General features: G+C 40.7%; 1 protein-coding gene across 2 annotated transcripts in view; it reads left to right on the top strand.

The window, feature by feature from the left end:
• The window catches only part of CERS6 (ceramide synthase 6), a 269,444-nt gene extending 247,102 nt beyond the window's left edge, over positions 1-22,342 (top strand). The window contains exons 9-11 of one of the 2 annotated variants that reach the window (XM_059704215.1): positions 12,980-13,136; positions 13,699-13,722; positions 16,750-22,342. In XM_059704215.1, the coding sequence (XP_059560198.1) occupies positions 12,980-13,136; positions 13,699-13,722; positions 16,750-16,905 (337 nt within the window). In that variant the 3' untranslated portion in view covers positions 16,906-22,342. The remainder of the gene's footprint in view (positions 1-12,979; positions 13,137-13,698; positions 13,723-16,749) is intronic. The other variant, XM_059704216.1, reaches the window with a different exon arrangement.
• Positions 22,343-25,471: the final 3,129 nt, after the last annotated feature.

The raw sequence follows: 25,471 nt of genomic DNA, 5'->3' as shown, positions 1-25,471 counted from the left end.
GTACCCCAGTCCATTTAAATTATAGTCTCTTTAGGGAATTCCAATGAGCAGCCAGGCTGGGAACTGTCCTACAGAACAGGCTCATTGAAGCACATGGCACAAGGTGGGAAGTGGAGAAATGAGGTCTCTGAATTGTACACATTAAGGGGAATTCATTTTACAGTAAAAAAACCATTTCCATTAAAAGCTGATTTTTAATAATTTCCAAAAATCACATGCATGTTTATACGTTAACCAAAAATATTTACCCCCCTCCCAAAAAAAAGGTGTTTGTAGAGCATCTGCTACTAGTATATGCTTCACCCCAGACTCTTCATCCTAACAGCGGGAGCCCCCGGACCAGACCACAAACAGAGGCCCATCTCTACCATCATGGTCCACATGCAACCTCAGTCTAAGGGAGATTTGGGCAGAATAATCTGAGAGGCCCTTTTGGCCCCCTGAGTTTTTCCTCTTAGACCTGTTTCTTTACTACCATTCGAGTGCCACGCTAAGGATACTTGCGCATAGGAGTGCAAACCCTAAACCCCAATAGCTGCGGCTCAGATCTGAGTTCTACTGCATGTGTCCACCACGGCCTTCCTGACGCTGTTCAGCCCTGGCCCTGGCCCTCGGTGTCACCTCTTCCCCCTAAAGGGGAACACAAAGAGGTGTTTTGAACTAACTGGAAAGGGTAAAAATTTTTCTTACTAAATCACCCTCAAAAAATATTTTAAGTGTTTTTTCAAATTACAAGAATAGTGCATTTGGAAACTAGTACAGGAAATGTTATTTTTTTAAAAAATTATCTTTCTTGTTGAAAGTATGTCCCACTTTTTTCCCCCATTGACCTCCCCTCCCTCTCACTTCCGCCCCCTCCCCAGACTTTCACTGCACTACTGTCTGTACCCATGGGTTATGCATATATGCATATAAGTACTTTGATCCCTGGAATCAGGAGTAACCAGTGTTAACATTGTGGAATATTTTCTTTTCATTACATTTTATCTGTGTGTGGATAAAACGTTTGTACATTTGAAAATTAGAGCTCATATTGGGTACAGTTTTTAATCTGATTTTCTTCCCTTTTTGTTAAATTGAGCTGTAAGACATGATTTTAATATATGAACAGCATTCTACTATACCAACAGGTCTTTTGAACCATTTGGAGGTATTTGCGATTAAAAACAGTAGAGCATTCTTGAACTTAAATTTTTTTACAATTCATTTCTTTAAAGACAAAGGTAGATAACTTCAAACGTAAATTTATGAGGACAAAGAAACACTTTTAAATATTCTTTACATGTTTGGCCAAATTTTCTATAAAGAACTCACTAATTTATACTCTGACCAGCCACATATGTGTTGCTTTCACTTTATTTTATAAATATGTTGTTACTGATTTTAGAGAGAGAGGAAAAGAGAGTGATAGATAGAAATATTGATGAGAGAGAAACATCAGTCGGCTGCCTACTGCATGACCCCTACTGGGGACCGAGCCAGCAGCCCAGGCACGTGTCCTGACCAGGAAACGATCCAGTGACCTCTTGGTTCAACTACTGAACCACACTGGCCCGGCTCACTATTTTTATAACAGCATTTTATCATCTTTTTAATGTACAATTGATAGTTTAAATGTTCTCTTTTAATTGGTTAATTAGAACATGTTCAGACCCATAGAAAATTTGAAAAAATGCACTGAACACTCAACCTCCGCCCCTGCATTCACCAGTGGCCAGCACCTGCAATGTCCATTGCTTGTCTCCTACACACGTTTGCCAAGTCGCCTCAAAGGAGGCTGCAGAGGTCATGACACTTCAGCCCCAAAACTTGAGCACACGTCTCATGTTTTAATTTGGTATTTGGTGGGTTATAAGCACAGTGGGACATTTTATCCATGTTTCCATGAGCCATTTATATTTCTTCTGGGAAATGTCTACTCATATCCTTTATCCGTTTTCCCTTGAGGAAGTGTTTTCCCCGGCATCTATGCTGTTTGCGTGAAGCTGCATCTGATGCTCCCTGAACACCACTTAAACCTCCTGATAAGACCCTAGACCTGTACACTCAGGTCTTGAATGGTGTGTACGAAATTTCCTCTGTGATGTAAGTTATGGCCTTGGCTACTGCTGTTTCTGTCAGTGAGAGGAGAAGTCTTATATTCAGCTGGTTGACTGTAAACATCCTATTCATGATCAGGGACTATTGGAGAGAAGTATTTGAGGTCAAATGGATAAGCACAGCTGAACACACTACAACTAGCAGAAGCAGAAAGAACATCTTGTCCTGTTATTTAAATTATTTTTTTGCTTTTTCTTTTTATTTTTTTTAACATATTTTCATTGATTTCAAAGAGAGGAAGGGAGAAAGAGAGACAGAAACCTCAATGATAAGAATCATTGATCGGCTGCCTCCTGCACACTCCCACTGGGGATGGAGTCCACAACCCGGGCATGTGCTTGACTGGGAATTGAGCCATGACCTCCTGGTTCATTGGTCAACACTCAACCACTGACCCATGCCAGCTGGACTTTTTTTGCTTTTTAGATGAAACCCCCAGGGCACTCTGTAGACCATCCGTGGGCAAACTACGGCCTGCGGGCCGGATCCGGCCCTTTTGAAATGAATAAAACCATTGAAAAAAAAGACCGTACCCTTTCATGTAATGATGTTTACTTTGAATTTATATTAGTTCACACAAACACTCCATCCATGCTTTTGTTCCGGCCCTCCGGTCCAGTTTAAGAACCCATTGTGGCCCTCGAGTCAAAAAGTTTGCCCACCCCTGCTGTAGACTGTGACTATTTGAAGATGAGTTTTACCAAATAAAACTGCCATCCTTAGTGTGAGCCAGTACTTTGATGGGTTTGCAATGGGGATTTCTGAAAAAGAAGTCATTGTCCCCCAGCTCCTGAATCCACATGCCTTCCCAGAGCAGGCGGTGCCGCATTACTGCCTGCCCTCTCTCACGGCAAGGTGTTCATATGTCTTTCTTCCTCAGAGAATTGTCTGAATATGCACCTGCCCTGAGTCTGCCAGCAAATGGATCCCACCAGGCAGTTTCCCAGCCTGGCAGCTAGAGCTGGAGAAAGCCTTCAAGGTTCAGGCCCTGAGCTTGGCACAGGGGCTTCCCTCTCCTAGGTTCCTAAGCACAGCTATTCGTCTCGGGGCTTTAAAAAAAAAAAAAAAAAATTTTATTGATTTCAGAGAAGAAAGGAGAGGGAGAGGGAGAGAGAGATAGAAACATCAATGATGAAAGAGAATCACTGATAGGCTGCCTCCTGCATGCCCCCCCACTGGGGACCGAGCCTGTAGCCCAGGCATGGGCCCTTGACCGGAATCGAACCCAGGACCTTTCAGTCCCCAGACCAATGCTCTATCCACTGAGCAAAACCAGCTAGGGTATGGCTTGGGGCTTTCTTTTCATTAGTGTAACATTTAGTCCCAGAAATGGGTGGTATTAAATGCCCCACTGAGTTTGTGCAGGGCCTGGCCTTGATTTAAGATACAGTGCCCAGTGCCTTAGGGAAGAGGGTCCCCTATCTCTTTCCCCCTCCTCTCCTCTCCGTCTGCCCTCTTCCCACCCTTCCATTCTTCCCTTCATTTCCTCCCATCTCCTTCCCTCTCCCCATTCTCTTGTTTATTTCCCCTGCCCCTCAAGGCAAGATTGTAGGGATTGTATCATAGTTTGCACAAGCTGTCTTGTATCCTGCAAAATACATTTCTTCCACAAGATCACGAAATAAGAAAATAACAGAAGGAGAGTGCAGAAGCCGGGCCAGTTTCACAGTTCTTAGGCCAGTTATTAAGCACAAAATATTGGGAACTCAGACAAAAGCAGTTCCAAACATGCCAACAAACTGGCATTCCAGGGACAAGAGTGGTCAAGTGTGCTTCTGATGAGTGTTTAAGTGGCCCTTCTGTCCTCTCCGAATCCCCACACCCAGAAAGAGTGGCTTCCTGTGTTCACATGGAATCAGAGCATCTGTTTTTGGAGTGAGCAGTGTGAGTCGGACAAGGGCGTCACTACCACTGGTGCGCCCCGCATTTCCCTGAGCGCTCCCTCCTCAAAATGCCCAGGAGCCATACCTTCTCCCACTCCCCTCAGGGGGCAGAGGGCAGCATCTGCTGTGGCCACAAACAAGTGGTCCAGCTGCTGCCTCCACGTTAGAGCAGGAAGCTGGGACTTTGAGGAGAACCACATCTGGCCAAGCCACGCTGCCCCTCTGTGGCTCTGAGACTCAGGGGAGGTGGCTTTTGGGAAATCCATCTGCCTCAGCAAAAACTGGCTGTCCTCTTTGACCCAGTGAAGACCTTTCTTGGCTTTTCTTAGTTCTTGCCCATGTATTATCATCTCATGTGATCTTCTCAAATTCTAATGTAAACTAATATGTATTTATGTGATCCTATACATATTACAGATAAATATCATAGAAATTTTATAGAACAAAGGAAAACGAAGAAGAAAAAAGATATCCCAACCCCATAGTTCTGCGATTACCTCTGTTCATAGTTTGTCTTTGTTTCTAACATTTCATATGCTTAAAATTACACCTTTTTCTTTACCAAAATGAGATCATTCTGTACATATTGGTTTGGTTTTGTTGTTGTTTTAAATATTTGTATTGATTTCAGAGAGGAAGGGAGAGGGGAAGAGAGATAGAAACATCAGTGATGAGAGAGATCATTGATCTGCTGCCTCTCGCACGCCCCCTACTGGGGATCCAGCCTGCAATCTGGTCATGTGCCCTGATCAGGAATGGAACTGTGACCTCCTGGTTCATAGGTCAATGCTCAACCACTGAGACACACCAGCCGGACTGTACATATTGTTTTATAGCTTTGCTTTTCTCATTTAACGTTATACTGTAAGCATTTTCTCATTTTATTAAATAGTTATCTACAACATAATTATAGGGACTACAGCATTAACCATCTTATGAAAAAGGCTTTTATTTATCAGTGCCCTATTTTTGGACACTATTTAGGATGTTTACAATGATTTGCTATTACAAATAATATTCACATGAATATCCTTGTGGCTAAATCTTTTTATAACGTCCTTAGAACAAATGTTTGAAAAGCAAAGACCATTCAAAAGCTCTGCGGTAAAGAACATCCTAGTTTGACCACAAAGCAAATTTTTCTTTTTAAGGGACCCTCCCTGGTGTTACACGGTGCTCCTCAGGGTGACATCTTACTCTGACTCTTGATTCTCTTTGGATACTTGATATGAATCTCATTACTGCTGTGGTTTTTATATAGTTTATTCCAGAAATACACAACCCAAGGCTCAGAGTGAGGGCTTCGGTGGCGGTAGAGGGGAGAAGGGGCACAGGCAAAGTTTGTGTTTGCTGTGGACCGCGGTCTTATAAACATCCATTGAAAGTGAGACTGTTCATCTAACTTTACATAGTAAAGATAATCAGATTGAACTTTGGACAGTCATGATAAGGATGAAGAAATTAAGCACTGGTTGTAGCTTTCCGAATCAGATGCCATTGAAGAGCTTTTTGCACTGTGCTGTATGATAGTATGAGACTTACTGAACCCTGAAGCTTAAGGGGAAAGCAGATGTCACCTGGATGCTTAGAATGTGAATGAGTCAGGCCTTAAATGTCATCTTAAAATGAAACTGTGGGGGTTTTTTGCTTAAAAAAAGATTGTAACTTTTCTGCATGGATGTATGCATTCCTCCCTCCCCCTTCCTTTATAGCCTGTATAATAATTCTGTGATCATCAAATTTAAGAGGAAGCATCCATAAAATATAAGCATGAGAGAAAATAACTATAGGGCATAATCAGATTAAATTCTTATGATTCATTAAACCTCCATTAAAATAACCCATCAAGGCTCAGCCCTTGGGGGAGGTAACCGGGGCATCTGCAGGTCACCAATGAATTGCAGTGAGCTCAGCTTTGCCCTGCAGGCATCTATTTCTTTCTAGAATCCTGCGGGAAGAAAGAAGTGTAGACTAGAGCCTTTCATTCCATTGTTAGGGTTCTTAGAAGGGAGGGTGTAAAAGTGATTTCCGTGCTGGGACCCACAGTGGCAGAGGCAGAACAGACCTAGTGGAACACTCCTTGTACATGCGTGATGTGCCACCTAGTGGTTAAGTGAGCCCAACGTTCAGGAAAAGGAAAATGGTCCTTTCTGGTGTCTATACCTCTAAGGTCTCCGCCACGTTCTTTGAGCAGCTATAGGAGGTTTGATGCTATAGGCTATTACTTGGTCAGGTCTGTTTCCTTAGGAGCCACATGTTGATCACAGAGTATTTGGGGGAAGGACACTGATAGAGTAATTATGCAAACCAGAAATTGCAAACTGGCAGTGTTTGACCCACAGAACACTTGTTTCCATTTTATTTTGTTGAGGCTTAATTCATATATACACTGTAGTGAACAAATCTTCAGTGTACAGCCTGCTACATTTTACCTTTTTAAATGTTTTATCTGTATACTCCATGTAATCACCACGTGGATCAAGCTCTAGGATGTTTCCAGCATCCCATGGCCTCTCTCATGGCTCCTCCCCAAAATCCCCCCTCAGAATAACTGCTATTCAGAACTCTGTTTTGCAATGGCATCATTAAGGTACATACTCCTAACCCTAACCTCTGAGAAAGGACCAAATTCTATAATCACCATTTTAATATTTAGCCAAAAAAAAAAAATGGTACAGCTATATCCATAATATTCTGTGGCTTTAAAAAAGTCCCTCTTTCCTGGGTTCATTTCAGAGTCCAGGTGACATAATGATCTCTCTTTCCAAGTCCAAATTCCTAATACATTGTTTTTCTCCCCAAGCTTCTCACTAAGAGATATATCCATCAGTGCACTGATTAAATTTTCCCAAGTGTCTCTGCAGGCAGCCAACTCAATTTTCAAAGAAATCCCATTACTTTGGAGCTGCATCTCAGAGGCACCACAGATTGTCATGGCAAAGCCCCTGCATTCTGATGCAGCATTGCAGAAATTAATGTGGTTTCGTGACACCAGTGACTGCATGACACCCTGTTCCAGTTAAGCCAAGCAGATCATTATGGTGAGGAAGGTGCTCAAGCTGTAATCCAGCAAGGGTGATCCATAATGAATAGCATAACGCAGACATTGTTGCTGTTTCATCAGGACCTCTTCCTGTTCAAATTAAACTAATTTCTCTCTGATGTCCAGATGAATAGTATCTCAAGAAGCAGAGGTAGGGAGAGAAACCAAGATGGCGGCATAGGTAAACACCAGAAATTGCTGCCTCGCACAACCACTTCAAAAATACAACTAAAAGACAAAACGGACATCATCCAGAACCACAGGAAGGCTGGCTGAGTGGAAATTCTACAACTAGAAGGAAAGAGAAAAGCACACTGAGACTCAGAGGAGGTGCGGAAGTAAAGTGCAGAGGTATGGAGGCGCACATGGAAAGGGCAGGCAACTGAGGACACGGTTGTCTTGTTCAATCAGGAGGGAGTCTCAAGCTCCCCACTGCTCTAAACTCCAGTTCCGGGCAAGTCTCTGGGGACCCAGACTCACTCGGGGAGAAACTGGACTGTCTGGCATTGGTCGGAACTTGAGGGTGGCTTTCCAGAGGTGCTTGCAGTGATTACCGGGACACTGAGTCCTACTCTTAAGGTGGGACTGAGGAGCAGCCATAGTTGCTTGCTTTGCCCTGTTGATTCCCTGAGACTCCGCCCCACCCAAGCTGTGTGCAGAGGCTTTTGCATATGAAAGGCTTGGCCCTTTGCAATCTGAAAATTACCTAACAAACTGCAGCTGGGTCAGAGAGACCTGGAACTTCCAAAAGAAGGCCCAAGGCCCAATAGCAGCTTGCATTGCTTCACAGCTGGGCCTCATCTGGGCACCTCCAAACCCCAAACAAAGAAGAGGAATCTCCAGATCTCTCCATAGCTCCTGCTGGGTAGCCTCAGCCCGAGGCTAAATTAGCACTTCCTTAGATCCAAGAGCCAGTGTACCCAGTGGTCAGAGTGGGACCATCCAGATTACAACTCCTCAGATCCATAAGGCACACTCAGGGGGCAGACTCAGTGAGCACCAAAGCCCCACTGAAGCAAGTCTTGCCCCAGAAGGGTTTCTCCAGCACAGAAGTTCTCCCACTGCAGACATAGCTGATTCTCCCAGACAATTGGCCTGGAGGCCAATTCGTCCCAGTGATACCTACAACAATCAAGGCTTAACTACAATAAGACTGTGCACAAAGCCCACAAAGGGGTGCACCAAGAGTGTCCACCTCATGCTGGGAAAATTGGACAGATATATGCAAGAAAATGAAACTAGACCACCAACTTACACCATATACAAAAATAAACTCAAAATGGATAAAGGACTTAAATGTACGACAGGATACCATAAAAATTCTAGAAGAATCCAAAGGCAAGAAAATTTCAGACATATGCCGAAGCAATTTCTTCACTGATACAGCTCCTAGGGCACTTGAAACTAAAGAAAAAATGAACAAATGGGACTACATCAAAATAAAAAGCTTCTGCACAGCAAAAGAAACCATCAACAAAACAACGAGAAAACCCACTGTGTGGGAAAACATATTTGCCAATGACATATCTGATAAGGGCCTAATCTCCAAAATTTATAGGGAACTCATACAACTTAACAAAAGGAAGATAAACAATCCAATCAAAAAATGGGCAAAGGACCTAAATAGACACCTTTCAAAAGAGGACATTCAGAAAGCCAAGAGACATATGAAAACATGCTCAAAGTCACTAATCATCCGAGAGATGCAAATCAAAACAGCAATGAGGTACCATCTCACACCTGTCAGACTGGCTATCATCAACAAATCAACAAACGACAAGTGCTGGAGAGGTTGTGGAGAAAAAGGAACACTTGTGCACTGCTGGTGGGAATGCAGACTGGTGCAGCCACTATGGAAGACAGTATGTAGTTTCCTTAAAAAACTGAAAATGGAACTCCCATTTGACCCTGTGATCCCACCTCTAGGAATATATCCCAAGAAACCAGAAACACCAATCAGAAAGGATATATGCACCCCTATGTTCATAGCAGCACAATTCACCATAGCTAAGATCTGGAAACAGCCTAAGTGCCCATCAGTAGATGAATGGATTAGAAAACTGTGGTACATCTACACGATGGAATACTATGCTGCTGTAAAAAGGAAGGAACTCTTACCATTTGCAACGTCATGGATGGAACTGGAGAGCACTATGCTAAGTGAAATAAGCCAGTCAGTAAAGGAAAAATACCACATGATCTCACTCATTCATGGACAATAGAGACCATTATAAACTTTTGAACAATAATAGATACAGAGGCAGAGCTGCCTCAAACAGATTGTCAAACTACAGCGGGAAGGCCGGGGAGGGTTGGGGGGCAGGAGGTAGGGGGGTAAGAGATCAACTAAAGGACTTGTATGCATGCATATAAGCATAACCAATGGACATAAGACACTGGGTGATAGGGGAGGCTAGGGGACTGTCTAGGGCGGGGGGATAAAATGGATACATACGTAATACCCTTTGTAATACTTTAAGCAATAAAAAAAAAAAAAAAGAATCCAAAAAAAAAAAAGAGTGTCCACCTCAGGTAGTTGGGGAGGCTGAGCAACTGGGCCCTATAGGACACTTAGCACAGAAAGCCACTCTATCAACACAGGGAAGCATAAAAAAAATGCGGAGACAAAGAAACAGGTCACAAATGACAGAAATGGAGGAAAGCAAACTACTGGATATAGAGTTCAAAACCACACTTCTAAGGTTTTTCAAGAATTTTCTAGAAACCGCCGATAAATTTAGTGAGACCCTCAAGAAATCTAGTGAGACCCTCAAGGTTATGAAAAAGGACCAACTAGAAATTAAGCTTACACTGGCTGAAATAAAGAATATTATACAGAGTTCCAACAGCAGACTAGAGGATCACAAGAATCAAATCAAAGATTTGAAATACGAAGAAGCAAAAAACAACCGGAAAAACAAAAAGAAAAAAGAATCCAAAAATACAAAGATAGTGTAAGGAGCCTCTCTGGGACAGCTTCAAGCGTACCAACATCCGAATTATAGGGGTGCCAGAAGATGAGAGAGACCAAGATATTGAAAACCTATTTGAAGAAATAATGTCGGAAAACCCCTACTGGTGAAAGAAATAGACTTACAAGTCCAGGAAGCACAGAGAACCCCGACCAAAAGGAATCCAAAGAGGACTACACCAAGACACATCATAATTAAAATGCCAAGAGCAAAAGACAAAGAGAGAATCTTAAAAGCAGCAAGAAAAAAACAGTCAAGCCTACAAGGGAGTACCCATATGACTGTCCGCTGATTTCTCAACAGAAACTTTGCAGGCCAGAAGGGAGTGGCAAGAGATATTCAAAGTGATGAATACCAAGATCCTACAACCAAGATTACTTTATCCAGCAAAGCTATCATTCAGAATTGAAGGTCAGATAAAGAGCTTCACAGATAAGGAAAAGCTAAAGGAGTTCATCACCACCAAACCAGTATTAAATGAAATGCTGAAAGGTTTCCTTTAAGAAGAGGAAGAAGAAGAAAAAGGTAAAGATACAAATTATGAACAGCAAATACACATCAACAAATGAATCTAAAAATCAAGTGAATAAATAATCTGATGAATAGAATAAACTGGTGAATATAATAGAATCAGGGGCATAGAAAGGGAGTGGACTGACTATTCTCGGGGCGGGGGGAAAGGGGTGTGGAGGGTACAGGAAGAGACTGGACAAAAATCGTACACCTATGGATGAGGACAGTGATGGGGGGGTAAGGGCAGAGGGGGGGTGGAAACTGGGTGGAGGGGAGCTATGGGGGGGGTGGGGAAGAGGAACAACTGTAATAATCTGAGCAGTAAAGATTTAATTTTAATAAAAAAAAGAAGCAGAGGTAGTTCTCAAGTACTATTACTGTTACAATAAACAAGGCAAGAATATAGGCATTATCCTGACATTACTTTTTACAAATAACTTGTATTTTTTTCTAATTATTTGACATGGATTTGGAAAATAGAAGAATGTAAAAAGGAAAATATACATAATCTCTAATTCATCAAAGAAAGTCTATAATGGTTTTGGTTAATTCCTTTCAGGGAAGTATTATTCCCTCTTTTGTGTGTATATGTGCATGTGTATTTCATAGAGTTGATATGATATGTATTTGTCTCTATAATTAGAAACTCTTAACATGATTTCATAATTTCTGTATTAAGAATGAAAACTAATTTTTTACCGCTCCCTGGCATTGGAAATTTTGATTGTTTGCTGTTTTTAAAATAGTTACAAAGATTTAACGTCTACATATTTGAAGTGAAGTCTTTGACTTTCTACCATACTCACTGGCCAAAACTTCCAGAATAATGTTAAATAATAATGGTGATGTTGGCTATTTGTGGTTTGTTCCTGATTATAAAGGCAAAAAAACTTGATGTTTCTTAAATATGATGACAACTGCTGATTTGAGTTACTTAAAAGTCATATTAAATAAGTCTTTTGAGTCCTAAGTTTTAAATATCAACAATGTAGAATTGAACATTACCATATGTCTTTCACTGCTATTGAAATGATTATGTCTCTACTAATTTGGTCTATGGATATATGATGCATTATATTAGTAGATTTCCTAATGTTTGTCCCCCTCCACAAGAATGAATACTACTATAGCATAGAGTAATAAACTTTAAATGAATTGTCAAAGTCAATTCCATATTGTTATTTTAGGATTTTAATATCTGTATTTATTGTTCTTGAGAGATAACTGGTGTGGCAGGGTTATTTAGAGATACACTCTGTTCTTCTCATTCTGGCCTATACAGGCGGGTTGCTGAAACTGGAGGCAGGGAACCTATTTGTGCCTATTATTCATTCTTCTTTTTTCTTTACATCTTATCCCAACTGCAATAAGTGGGGTTTTTTCTTTTGTGGATCCATAAAGTACTTTTCTTAACCTCTCTTAAAGCACTCATTATACTCTTTCTTTTATGAAAATTCTCTGTATATCTACCTTCAGTTCTTGTTTGAGTTGTTTGTGTCTTATATTCAGTTTTTCATCCCTCCTCCTTAGCCACTGAGTGCGGTCCACCTAACCTCTCCTGTAAGGTCCCAGCAAAGCACTCAATGGCAGGCAGGGAAATGCACTTAGATGAGTAGTATCAACACTTTTAGATTACCAAACCAGCCCTACAGTTAACGAAGGAGGAAAGCGAGGAAGTTAGAGGGATTCCAAAATTCGGTGGTTATGTTCTTCTCTGAGTCCAGAAGGCAGGAGTCAACTTCCAAAGTCTTAGGAGCAGACACAGCAGGGATGAGAGCCAAACCCTGAAACCAGCTCTCATGCACCTGCGCAGGTGGCTGCCCCATTTTTGAGTACATGCTTTTAAAACTAAGTACATTCATTATATTCCAATAATCTTTGAAAATCCTTCCAATACTCATCTCAAGGCATCTCTTCAAAATGATATATTTCAATTGTCTGTTTTTTCCAGGGGAAAGCTTGCAAAATTAAGAAGCCTCCAGGGGGTTCCCTACTAGACTATAAACCACTTGAGGACAGGATTTAGATCTTAAGTATATTCTAGCTCTCACTGTACTAGGCATGTATTTTAAACGTAGCTAGTGTTTTTGGAATTAATTTACTCTTGTTTATTGCAGTGTAATGCCATTGAGTAGTATTTTTCACTTATTTGAAGACCAATAGCAACTCCAAAAGCCTTTTAGCAAGCAAAGGTAGAATTACAACTAAAAACTTAATGGAAATTAATGGAAGAAATTATGACAAAAGTAAAAGGGGGAGCATAAGCACACCATTCATACTGGAATCAAAATGAATGTTTGCCACCAGGGGAATAGTTCAGGTGATGACTCTTCGAAATACCTGGTCAGCTTTGCAGACAGGGAGTGGTTAGTGGATATTGTTGACTTTCTGCTTCTGTGCAGGTATTAGAATTTCTTTGAAGGCAAAGTGAAAGTTGTGTTTAATGATACCTTTCTCCTTTTCCTTAGGGTGTTAAATTCCACGCTATTTGAAAGTTGGGAGATTGTTGGACCTTATCCTTCCTGGTGGGTTTTTAACCTACTGCTGTTGCTAATACAAGGCTTGAACTGCTTCTGGTCTTACTTGATCGTAAAAATAGCTTGCAAAGCTATTTCAAGAGGCAAGGTAAGTAAAAATTCACCATTTCTAATATGTTCCGGATAATTACATTTCTTGGTTGCTCTGAATCAATGAGAACATTTATTTCAAATGTCATCAAAACTGATTTTTTTTTTCAAAATTTAGCATAACCTCCTAGAAACACAAACCAAATTTTTATTGTCTTCTGTTTAGTTCATTTTTTGAGTTGTAGCATTGCTGTACTGAAGATGATTCTCAGTGTTCTGCATTTATAATTTTAAATTTAATGATAATATTATTTGTTGTATTTTTTCTCTCCCTCTCTCTGTCTCCCTGGTCCTTTTCTGGTTGTACTTATGCTGAACAGAAATTGAATAACTTCTTTACTTTTCTGAGAAAGGTTGCTTGATGCAGTATGCCCATTTATGCCGTTTCCAATAAAACTTAGTTGAATCTCTTTCGTTAAAAAAATGGACTCACGAGGCTGATTTGAATGAAGCTTCTTGAGCCCCAACCCCTCTATGTAGAGCAGTGACTTTTCTAGAATGTTCTCTATGACATTTTCTTATGTTCGTTGTTTGTTCTCTTCCTTCTGCCACCCTGGAAGGCTGGGAAGTGGAACCCTTTACATGTAAGTTTCTCACAAGTCCCTTTCTGTCCTTGTCCTGGGTGCCACATTAGCAGGCCTGTTGGAGGGGCACTCAGATGCTTTTGTTTCCATGCATATTGTTCTGTCTAAGCTGTTGGCACTGGCTGGAGGCTCTAACTGAGTATGGCTCCCACCAGCTGCAAAGGGACACTAGGAACAGCTCGGTTAATGCCCTTGTGTATGAGCTTGCATCCTGCTAAACTTTGCATGATCCCACAGAGAAGGAGAGGAATTTTTTTCATCAGTGATTAACATGTTGGCTAAAAAGCAGAAATAGACCAAAAGTGAAGTAGGAGAAAGAGAACTATGTTGGGGAGAGGAAACACGGTCCAGCCTGGAGTACTGAGTATTATTAGCTCCTGTGCCTGCTCTGCCCTGGATCACAGAGCACTTAACTAACCATCCTGTCCTCAGTGAGGAAAACAGAGCTGACCCTTCCATAGAGGGCCTCAGGTCTCAGTGTCAGCTCTTATTATAGAAATCCAAAATATTTTGATCAATACATTGTTTAGAAGTGACAGTGTTTTTTCCCCCCCCCCTCTGTGACCTCTTAGTCTTTAAAGTAAGTATGTATTTGTGTTTTTTAAAAATGCTCTGTTCTCATTTGGATACAAATTAATTCCACAGCCAAAACCGGTTTGGCTCTGTGGATAGAGCGTCTGCCTGCGGACTGAAAGGTCCCAGGTTCGATTCCGGTCAAGGGCATGTACCTGGGTTGCGGGCACATCCCCAGTAGGAGATGTGCAGGAGGCGGCTGATCGATGTTTCTCTCTCATTGATGTTTCTAACTCTCTATCTCTCTCCCTTCCTCTCTGTAAAAAATCAATAAAATATATTTAAAAAAAAAATTAATTCCACATACACAATACTGTCAGTAGGATAACATTAACTGCAGATATAAGGATGCTGTGGACTAGATTACTTATGTCCTCACTGCATTGCTCTTTCCACCAGACGTTTTGTCTTCTCTCCAGCTTATTCCTTCACCTTTATGAAGAGACAATCATTAATTTTATTCCAGAGCTCAGGCTTCATAATATTTTAATTGCCGTTACTGCTCACCTAGGACAGTAAGATTCATGGCTATAGGTTATGGACTCATTTATTTGTGGTTTCTTTTGAGACATTCTAAATTGTTCCTTTCTTTGATGGCAACATAACTATAGATTTTTCCCCCAAATGCAATTAAAAATAATCTTACTAATCATGCAAATGTAAATTAGTCACTCTCTGAAACTAGAGTTTTCTTTCCGATTAGCAGCTTAATTTATGGCTAATGGATTTCTAAATGTAGTGGAGCCGTACTATAGTGCTGTCTTTGTGACCCGTGTTTCTTTAAGTTAAAGTATCCCTATAATCTAGTTGTTTTGATGTTTCGGTATCTTAATCTTCTTGGAGATGGTCCTTGTGAGTTTAACCTCATCTCAAGGGGCATTAGAATACGGTCCATTTTCACGCTATTTACTCAGTCATTCTGATCCCCTCCCACTAACGGAGGTGATGCTCTCTCAGTACCAATGGCTCTCCACTTGGAGGGGCACTCATGGTCTAGTACATTCTCAAAAGAGAAAGGTACCTTAAAGAGGCCACTGTGACACAGAAACCCATCTACACTCCTTGTTAACTCACTTTGTCACCCAATTGTATATCCAGGGTTCTCGAGTTGGGGAGTTATGGTGGCACAAAGGACGTGACGTGAAAAGTCCCCCAGTTAATTCTGATATACTTCCCAGGAGACCTAGCCAACCTCCCCAGTCCAGCTCCTAGAGAATTGCAGGTGACTAGACTAGGGAAGTTTCTATGAAGCCAGGCCACCAGGTTCCTATGGCCACCCCACTTAGAAAGTAAGTAAATGGTGCTATTACTCAAAGGTCTTAAGGCCTTTGGTGTAAAATGCTTACCATAATTTAGACTTACGGAGTAGGAGGTTCAAACTATTTTAATATTAAAAGGAGTAGAGTATTTTCTTAATTTCTCCCTAAATTAAGTCCTTGCTAGACAGTCTGATTTTTTTTTTCATTCTTTACGGTAATGTATAGATTTAAATCTGATATTTTATATGACCATCCTCATTACCTAATGAGACTGAATGGAGGATTTAAAAGCCCTGAAATAATGGGAACCAATTCATACTGATTCACTCAGTCATTTTTCTTTGGGAAATATTTAAAACTAAACCTCACCCACCAGGTTCTCAAAATGCCTCCTACTGCCATTATGTATTATGTAGTATATAACACAAAATTTCTGTTAATTCTAGCAGACAGAAAAGAAATTAAATAATGAAACAATGCATTGCAAAGCCAAAGAAGAATGATGATTTGATTATCTGAATTAGCAAATAGCTCCATTAGTGTAGTTAATTGAGAGCTGACTTTAAATGATTCCCAAGGGTGATGGGATTCAAAGTATAAATTGGCTCATTTGTACCAAATTTCCACACTGCCATTCCAGTGGTGGAGTAGGCCACTTTGCCAGTGAAAGTGGGACTCGAGGTCTAGTACAGTGATGGCGAACCTATGACACGGGTGTCAGAGGTGACATGCGAACTCATTTTTTTGGTTGATTTTTCTTTGTTAAATGGCATTTAAATATATAAAATAAATATCAAAAATATAAGTCTTTGTTTTACTATGGTTGCAAATATCAAAAAATTTCTATATGTGACATGGCACCAGAGTTCAGTTAGGGTTTTTCAAAATGCTGACACGCCGAGCTCAAAAGATTCACCATCACTGGTCTAGTACATTCTCAAAATAGAAAGGTACCTTAAAGAGCCCGCTGTGATAGGGAAATCCACCTACATTCCTTGATAACTGGCTTTGTCACTCAAATTGTGTATCTCCAGTAAAGGGGAGCTTATTACTATGGCAAAGTTTTTATCCCCTTTGATATTTTAACATTTGGATCTGTTGTCCTTCGGGTATAATGACTGCATGTGCTTCTGAGCATGCCATACTTGAATGATTCCTGAGGAGCTGGTCCCACTCACCTTCTTGTATTCCACAGGTGTCCAAGGATGATCGAAGTGATATTGAATCTAGCTCAGATGAGGAGGGCTCAGAAGAAACTCCAAGGAAGAAACCCCACACAGCAACCACCACCAATGGAACCAGCGGTACCAACGGGTATCTCCTGACCGGCCCTTGCTCCGTGGAGGATTAATTACTCAAAACTACAAGTCCAGAACAGAGTGAACTGTTTGTTCCTGGAAGTATTTAATAAGTTGCAAATGCAGTTCCTTTCATAATATCTCAGCACCAGAAACAAAAATTAGGATTATCCAAGCATTTTGACTAGTGCACTGCCATTTGTCCCGTCTGTGAATGAAGAAGAAATACCCTTCTCTATATGTAGGCATGCTGTATTTGTAATTGACACAAGGGAACAGTATTTGCATTTGTATTGTGTTAGAATATTATTTATTTTTTGTATTTGTTTATAAATCTGTGGACTAAAGGAGGTTTCCTCTTTCCTTTTACTCCCTGGGCTCATGACAATGAGGAAGATGCTCCATCTGCTTCGACCCCTTTCTACTGCTGCAGCCCCGTCTGCTAGGAGCACCTGCTTAACTTGTCTTAGGGCAAGCAAATCCCAGTGCAAGATTCGCCTGCCGCTCCACATAGGTTTGCTTTCTTTGTGTCAGTGCCTGGTCTCAGCGACCATTCCCCCAGCATATAGTGTAAACAGGACAGGGTTTTTCATTGCCACTCTTCCTGGTCATTTAGCAGTTTAAATGAAAGAGCATCGTCATTGGAGGGCTTTTTAAAAATTGTTTTGTATTAGATGGCTTTGGAATAGACTTCATCTCTTGTGTGCACAGCCAAGATTTCTTCTGTGAGTGTGGTAGCTAGTTGGGGATTCACCTTGTAGGTTACAGAGATCTTTTTATTCTGTTATGAGGTCAGAGCCCTGGCTCTGGAGGAAGACATGGCCGAAGGTCACAGTCACAGAGAAATCACTCTCAGCCTCTGGAATTAGTCTCATGATCTGAGAATAGCATAGAGAGAGCAGCTGATCATAACCAGATTCTACCATTGCCCCTGTGTCATGTCATGAAAAAGAGAAATTGAGCATATTTTGGAGCAGAAAAAAGAGAGTTTCAAGAGTTGGCAAGGGTCACCTCTGGTGCAAAGCACTTTATTGCATCTGCTTTCAAAGAAAGTGCTGTATCTAGTATTTGAATTTGAAGTTTTATTTTTTTCTGAGCAAAATAAAGCCAATGGGAGAAAGACTCTTTAGCCTTCGTCTTTCCTCCCTAACATAACTCAGAACAGCTTGCCTGTTACTTGAGGAGCATTGCACTTTCATTTGCTTCTTTAAAGATTTGTTCACATTATAGGCATTTTTACTCAAATGAAAGTACTGCCAGAAAAACAAAAATTCGACTGGGCAATGATGATATTGGCAATGAGAAAGACTACTGAAAAATAAATTTCCATAGTCTCCTACATGGCAGTGTTATTTATGTATAGATAAGAAAACCATACACACAAACCAAAGATTTTATCTCCTTCCTTCCAACTTTTAGTAAGGGAATAAAAAGGTATCATAAATACCTGTTTTATAAATAAAAAAGACCATCATGTAAAACGAGAGTTGAAAAGCACAGTGCAGTGACATAAATATGTGAATCAGGCATAGTGCAGACAACAGCAAAATACTAGCAAGTGCATGCGCTGCTCAGAGCCATTCACATTCAGTTCCATTTTTTGAAAATATGACAAATAAAGCTTTGTGCTCATAATTTATACTCTATAGTTAAAAGAATGCTTACAAACAAAAACCACACTGTAATATTAAATCTTTCCCCACCTTGTTACAAACTAGTGTGTTTCTTGTTTGCTCCATAGTAATAACTGCAGAGGCTTGGAAATATGCCTGTTTATCGAAACACCATACAACTGATCTTCATGTAAAACCTTATTGTTCACAAAACAAGGAGATGCTTAGGAGTGTAATTTGGGGATGGTTTGATTTTATAAGACCAATGTAAAATGTCAAAAAGTACTTCTGAACATCTGCTAAGATGCAGATAAATAAAAAGTAACAGCAAGCATGTTAGGGCTGAAATTTTTTGAGAAGGTGAAAATCTATGCTCTTAAAAACTAAAATATGGCAGAGAAGAGTGGATTGTAGCTTGCTTTAGTGTGCAGAGCAAGTTCTCTCCGTGGGTGAAATAAACCAGAGAACCACAGTGTGTTCAAATTGGGATTATCTGACACTCTTTAGCACAAAAGAACAATTTCAAAAGACAGCTTATACATTATTAAGGAAGAGTTGCATACAATCAAGTAAGTTGAGTCTGTCCTTAGCAAAGACAAACCTAAACAACCTTTTGTTTTTCCCAAAAGTCACTTAGGAGGAGGACTGGGAATACTTAGAGCCTCTCTGACTGATGGCATCAATTTAACCAAGTCCTTAATAGGTCTGCAGATTTTCATTTCATTTTACATTTTAGGGCAAAGAGTTCTTTTTGACTAATCAAAATGGTGTTTGTAGGCCTCTTGAGGTGAAGAACAATTTATCTCTGTCTACTGTTCTCCCATGGTGGCCTGATAAGGCTGAGAGAGAAAAATATCCTCTACCTGTGCCAGGCCATAGTTCTGGAAGTGTATTTTGTAAATTCAACTGTAGGTTAGTGAGTGATGTTTCCATTAATTAACTTAGCCAATGTTGATATCTCCTTCCTCCTGGTCACATTCAAACTTTCCCAGGATACTAAGGGTATGTAGGAAGGACTCTAGAAAAAAATATACTTTATTCTCTAATGTTATATAGCTCTTCTAGATCTCTTAGTGGGGGGAAAAAGTAGAAAATTGAGTAGAATTTTGGCCTTGGGTCAGTAAATGATATCAATGTGTGATCTATGTATGTATATGTATGTTTCTTCAAAAATGTGATAAAACCAAAATATCACTAATTCATCCTTATCCATATTCTTTTCATAAAAACCATTCACTATGTACAATAGAAACTTCCTGCCTCTTCCTGGTCATGCTACACACACAGCTGAGAATCATCGAATCTTTTCAGTCTCTCGGCCTCAGAGCTAAATATTGCAGATTCTAGAGATCTAGATCATAGAGGGCCTACAGTCAGCAGTTATGCCAAGTACAGTTCTCATTCCTAAATTGAGTCCTGTGAGTGTTGAGAATAAGGGTATAGCTATCAGTATTTTGGGTTATTAAACTATGTTAGAAAAAACTGTGTATGATTGCCGCTTCACCCCAGGATTTTATTACAGTAAAATCTAACTCCTGCTAGGCTGCTAGATAATGGTGTTCTGAGGTACCATGAGATAATGAAACACACCTGACGAAGGTAAACTGGGAAGGAAGGTTGATTCTCCAAAGAAAGCAAGCAGTTGGGTAAGAGAAATGACTAGTGAAATAAGAGTAGATCACCTTTAGCCAAATGGTGATTGAACCTCTAAATGTCCAGTTCTATTGCCAAACTTTCCATATATTAGAGCTTGAATTTGAGCAAATTAAATGCTTTCACCTTAGATGGAAGTAAAAAATGAGATTTTTATTTCAACATACCTGAGCCTTTGCAAGAGCTCTTCATAAAAGAACGTTATGGACAGCTGTCTTGATTGTTCCCAATCTGTTCATGATTTTTTGTTGATAGTTATTTTTATTCCTTTCTTGGAAATGTTAATACCAAAGTTGCCTGAATATTTGAGTATTTTTCTTAATTTGAAGTATAAAAAGTATACAGAATAAATCCAAAGGTGTTAAAAGGTTCTGTTTATCAGTTTGTGTGATGATGTCATTATGTCCAGAGGTTCAAGAAATCCTTAAGGAAAAAAAAGGTTATATGTTTACATTTCATGTGCTATTTGAGTTCTTAAGATTCCAATTAGCTTACTTTTTTTTCTTTGTCTCTGGCTGATTCCTGCTTTGTTGATAAATAATAATGGCCCTGAAATGTGCCTAACATTCCAATAAGAAAAAATCAGATCAAGGTCAGCCTGATGAGAAAGTGATGACACGGCACTTTCAGTCTCTAAGTAACTTGTGTAGAAAGAAAATGCAGTTAGCTCTAGTTACTGCATTTGCTGTCTAGCATTCTATCCATGGAAGAATACTGTCAATAATCATAAAGAGTTCTTAAAGTCATGCAAAATGCAGCAGGATATGTTTTTAATGAAGATATTCTTGGCCCCAGAGTCAATTTAAGCTTCTCTTGGTAAAATAAAATTATGCCATTCTCAAATTACCTAATAGTAATTAGCATCGGCTCACACTGTGGCCACCTTTTAGTTCTTCAGTCATAATCCAGAAGAGAGTCCTCTGGTTTGCCTCTGTGTGCAGGGTCCCCTTCTCTCCCCTAGAGGGCGCCCAGTAAATGCTGAGGAGGCCTGTCCACTTGCCCACTCTATGCCTTCAGAACTTTTCTAATATATACTCAGAGGGAGTATACCTGGTGCTGACTTTCATGAAGAAAATTATATTAAAGAACATAAAACATCATAAGTAACTGTTGTTAAGATCTGCAAACTCCCAAAAGAAAACCATAGTATTTCCAGGTATTTCAAACTTGAGTTCAACCTGAAGCCTTTGAAAAGAACACATTACTGAATGGCCACAAGCTAAGACCTCATCAGATCAAAGAAATAAAAAATCTCTGCAGCCAGATGGCATATTGTATTGTGCCTCCACAAAAGCAGGCATTCTCAAGATTGCGCAGGAAATGATGGGGGGACCTATTAGCCTAACATCTGTGTTTATCTCATTCACTCACATTCCTTTCAGCCTCCTGGGACTCTTGATAAAAGGATGCCAAAATATTGTCACTTTTCTGCTGTCAATTTCCCATAGCCTTTGGATCAGTTGTACCCCACTTCCTTTTCTGCCTGAGGCCATTTTTCTTAAAAAGTGTTGTGTCCACATAAGCCTGTTTCCCTGAACACAGGTCCATGAAAGGTTGGCTTTTTATGTTGGTGCATTCTGCATGGCCTGGATACCAAGAGCAACAGCTGTTGGTATGATTTCTATGTTAAGTGGGGGGGAAATAGATTTTATCGAGATAATTTTGGGGAGTCTACAGTAATGTTTTAAACTGTCATTGTAAAACTGCCCTTTAAAAATGAGGAGTTTTTCAAGATTAGTTGCCAAAGAGAAATTAGCTCTACAATAGCAACAGTAATGTGATGATTCTGGAACTTTAACTTAAAGCTTCATTAATTTAAACATGGAACACACCATCCAAGTGTGATTCCCAAAAGTTTTATAATGCTGCTAGCTCATGACTCCCACCAGCTCTTTGTTTGCCCACATTATCAGTGACCTCAATAGCCATTTGTTGTCATGCAAGGGGGAGGTGGTTAGTTTTTGGATTTGATTTTTTTTCGACTTGCAGTGAGAAATAGGGTAGGTGACAAAACCTTACTTTTTTTGTAAGACAATTCAGTGCTTGAGCATCTGTCAGAAGTGGAATGGTGTACTGTTAGCCAATTAGAATTACTTTATGTACTGTTGTTGTGCTGATTTTTATATGGAAATATAATTATTCATTGTTGTTCTCTGGACACAATTGTTATTATGAGGATCATTTTACTTTGGAAACACTTTCATAATAAAGATAAGCATTAAGAGTGCAGTGTAAGTGCCCTTTTCTGTACGCACCACCAGCTTGAGTTGGTGGCATGCCTCACCTTCCTGGGCAAGACTTATTTCCGGGCTTACATCACCCTACTGGTTTCTCGCAGGCTCCTCAAATTCCAATAATCACTATGATGACTGAGTGAGAGTGTTATGTGTTACATATATGTTATGTTGTCGAGAGTTTAGCTGAGCTACTTCCCGGTATGGCTACCTTAGCATCTATTTTGTTTGGCCAAGTGGCCTGCAGGGACCTGAAATTGACACCCTCATGCCCATGCATGCCCTGGATAGCAGCCCTTAGGGTTACAAGCAAATGTAAGTTCCTGATTGACCTCCCCAACAGCCCTTGGTGATCAACAGTCTCCCCTGCCTCCCAGCACCTGTATGCCTATGCACCCTAGAATGAGACCCCTGCGGGGCTTACCAAAACCCTGCTCTCTGGTTTGAATTGACTAATCTGGCTTAGCCCAGGAACCCCAAAGCACTCCACTCACGGACCCTAATAAAGGTATGTGACCCCTGGTCCTGTCTCACTCTATCTGCACCTGCCTTTTCCTTCCCATGTGGCCTCTTGAGGCATGCCATGTACTTCCCCCAGGACCAGTGAATAATAAACTTCTGTATTGCAATTTCTTTTGTGATCTGTTGTTGAACCTCAGTTCACCCTGTGCTCCACTTAACAAATGTTCATTTAACAAAATCATTACATTTACATAATATATATGTATATATATATATATATATATATATATATATATATATATATATATATAAAACATATAGTATCTCTTTGAAAATTAAGCTATAAGAACTCAATGTTAAATATTATGTAGTACTTCATTCTGGAAAAATATGATTTTTCAAATATATCAGACTCTGCTGATTTTCCAAACTATAAAGAGGCACTTAGGACTACCAACTCAAAGGATAACACACACAACTGCCCCGCTTGGAGTATGTCCAGCACACGCCATACAAGCTTGGCTGACATGTCTTCTCTGGGCCCCTGCCCCACTTTGTTAGGTCTTCTCTCCCTCCTCATCTTTCCTCTGTCACTTTGTCTTCCCCAGCTGCCTCCTCCTTCTCTAGCTTATGTCATCTAGTATCTCAAAAGCCATGAAAATAGAACTGACATTCCACCAGACATACCACCACCACCACCAGTGTTATGAAAAATAAAGCAGACTCCCCATGGAAAGCCTTATAAATATTTAACCACCCCAACAACAATCTGATTCCAAGCATGAGTTGTTCTAATAAACTGCCAAAATTTCTCTGAGGCATAAAAAGATAGACACTAAGCAAATGCACCACTCTGGGAAGCCATGGACTCTTCTGCTTCTGTAAGCACAGCACAGTCTAACTCCACAAGCATCTTCCCAGACAGCCACAGTGCAGCTCTGCTTCTCTCTAGGCCCCCTTCCTTGCTGCTGGGCCACCTCCAATGTCGGCCCATGTTATTTCTGCCCTAATTCTGCTCCCACGAACCCTGCACTTGCTTCACCAGGGGCAGTGGCAACAGTGCAACAACAGTGAGAGCTGGCTGAACAACCATGCTGGGTAGGGGGAGGGGACCAGATCTACTGGGACACAGGTGGTCCCTCAAAACCACCACAGTGATTGCGGTCTGAGCACCACACCTTTGATTATCCCCAAAGCTGCTGTAGCACGAGGACACAAAAGTTGTATCATTCCTAAACATTGAAGTCAGAAAATTATATAAAACATCTATCAGTCAGAATCTGGGCAGGAAACAGAAAGCACTGTCAGATGGTTGAGTTGAAAAAACTTCAATAAAAGGACTACTTTATGAAGCCTGGGTAGGATTATAAGATCAAACACAGGAAAGTAAGGCACCCAGAGTCCAGTAAACATGGGAAGCCATTGCCACCCATGGCTCTAACCCAGGGGTGGGCAAACTTTTTGACTCGAGGGCCACAATGGGTTCTTAAACTGGACCGGAGGGCCGGAACAAAAGCATGGATGGAGTGTTTGTGTGAACTAATATAAATTCAAAGTAAACATCATTACATAAAAGGGTACGGTCTTTTTTTTTTTTAGTTTTATTCATTTCAAACTGGCCGGATCCGGCCCGGGGCCGTAGTTTGCCCACGGCTGCTCTAACCAGAGGCCAGGAGAGAAGGCAGCATGGAGGAGAGGACACCCTGTGGGCGCTATAAACCTGGGTGGGGGGAATACCCTGACATCTCTCTCTTTCTGCTTTCTCATGCCTCCCATTGGCTGAACTGAGAAAGCTGCCAGGTGGCAGGGGTCAGGCCCACGTGCAGAGCAGAGAGAGCTGCCTGGAGCAAACAGAATAAGCAGCAGAAGATGGATGGTATTCCAGGAGCTTCACCAGAGCATCGCAATAAATGTTTGTTGCTGGTAGAAGTTTTTAGCCATTGGTGTTCCTTCTGCTAAGAAGCAAGATAGCATGAGGATGCACTTCATCTCTAACTCTTTGTGAGGTCAGCATTTCCCTGTCGTGGGTGCCCGTTTCTCTCGCTGGTGCTGAGGGGTGTCGTGGCAGGCTCAGTAAGGGAAACCACCTATCCTACTAGCTTCCCGGACCTGGGCATGAAGGGCATCAGGGGAGGAAGATGAAGGACTGGGGCTAGAGAAGTTTCGACAAATAAACCAAGAGGAACTGAGAGGAGAAGGCTTGATGATCTGGAGACTTAATGAACAGAATTGTAAAAAATGGGGCAGGAAGGTCTAAGCTCCAGTGCTTGTGACTAAGTTTTGAAGCAGTTTCTTAGGCAAGAAGTTTACTTTTTCAACTTAATGAACAATGAAAATATTTTGAAAATAGTCAAAAATAACTTAAGCAACAAAGGTTCAGGTCCCTGACTATACCATTCAATCAGTTAAAAATATAAAGAGCCTACTAGGTGCTGAGGATTGTTATAAGCACTGAGGATAGAAGGGTGAATAAGACATACGGTTCCCGCTTTCATGGAACTTACACTCGAGTGAAGGAAAGAACAAAACAAAGAAACAAGGAGGACTAGTTTGCCAGGGCCACCATAACAACATACCACAGACTGGGTGACTTAAACAACAGAAATGTATTTACTCCAGGTCTAGAGACCACAAGTCCAAGGTTAAGTGGTCGGCAG

Source organism: Myotis daubentonii, chromosome 7, assembly GCF_963259705.1.
Source record: "Myotis daubentonii chromosome 7, mMyoDau2.1, whole genome shotgun sequence".
NCBI classification, from domain to species: Eukaryota; Metazoa; Chordata; class Mammalia; order Chiroptera; family Vespertilionidae; genus Myotis; species Myotis daubentonii.
The sequence above is the reverse complement of the archived record's forward strand: the minus strand, read 5'-3'. Positions and strand labels throughout refer to the sequence as shown.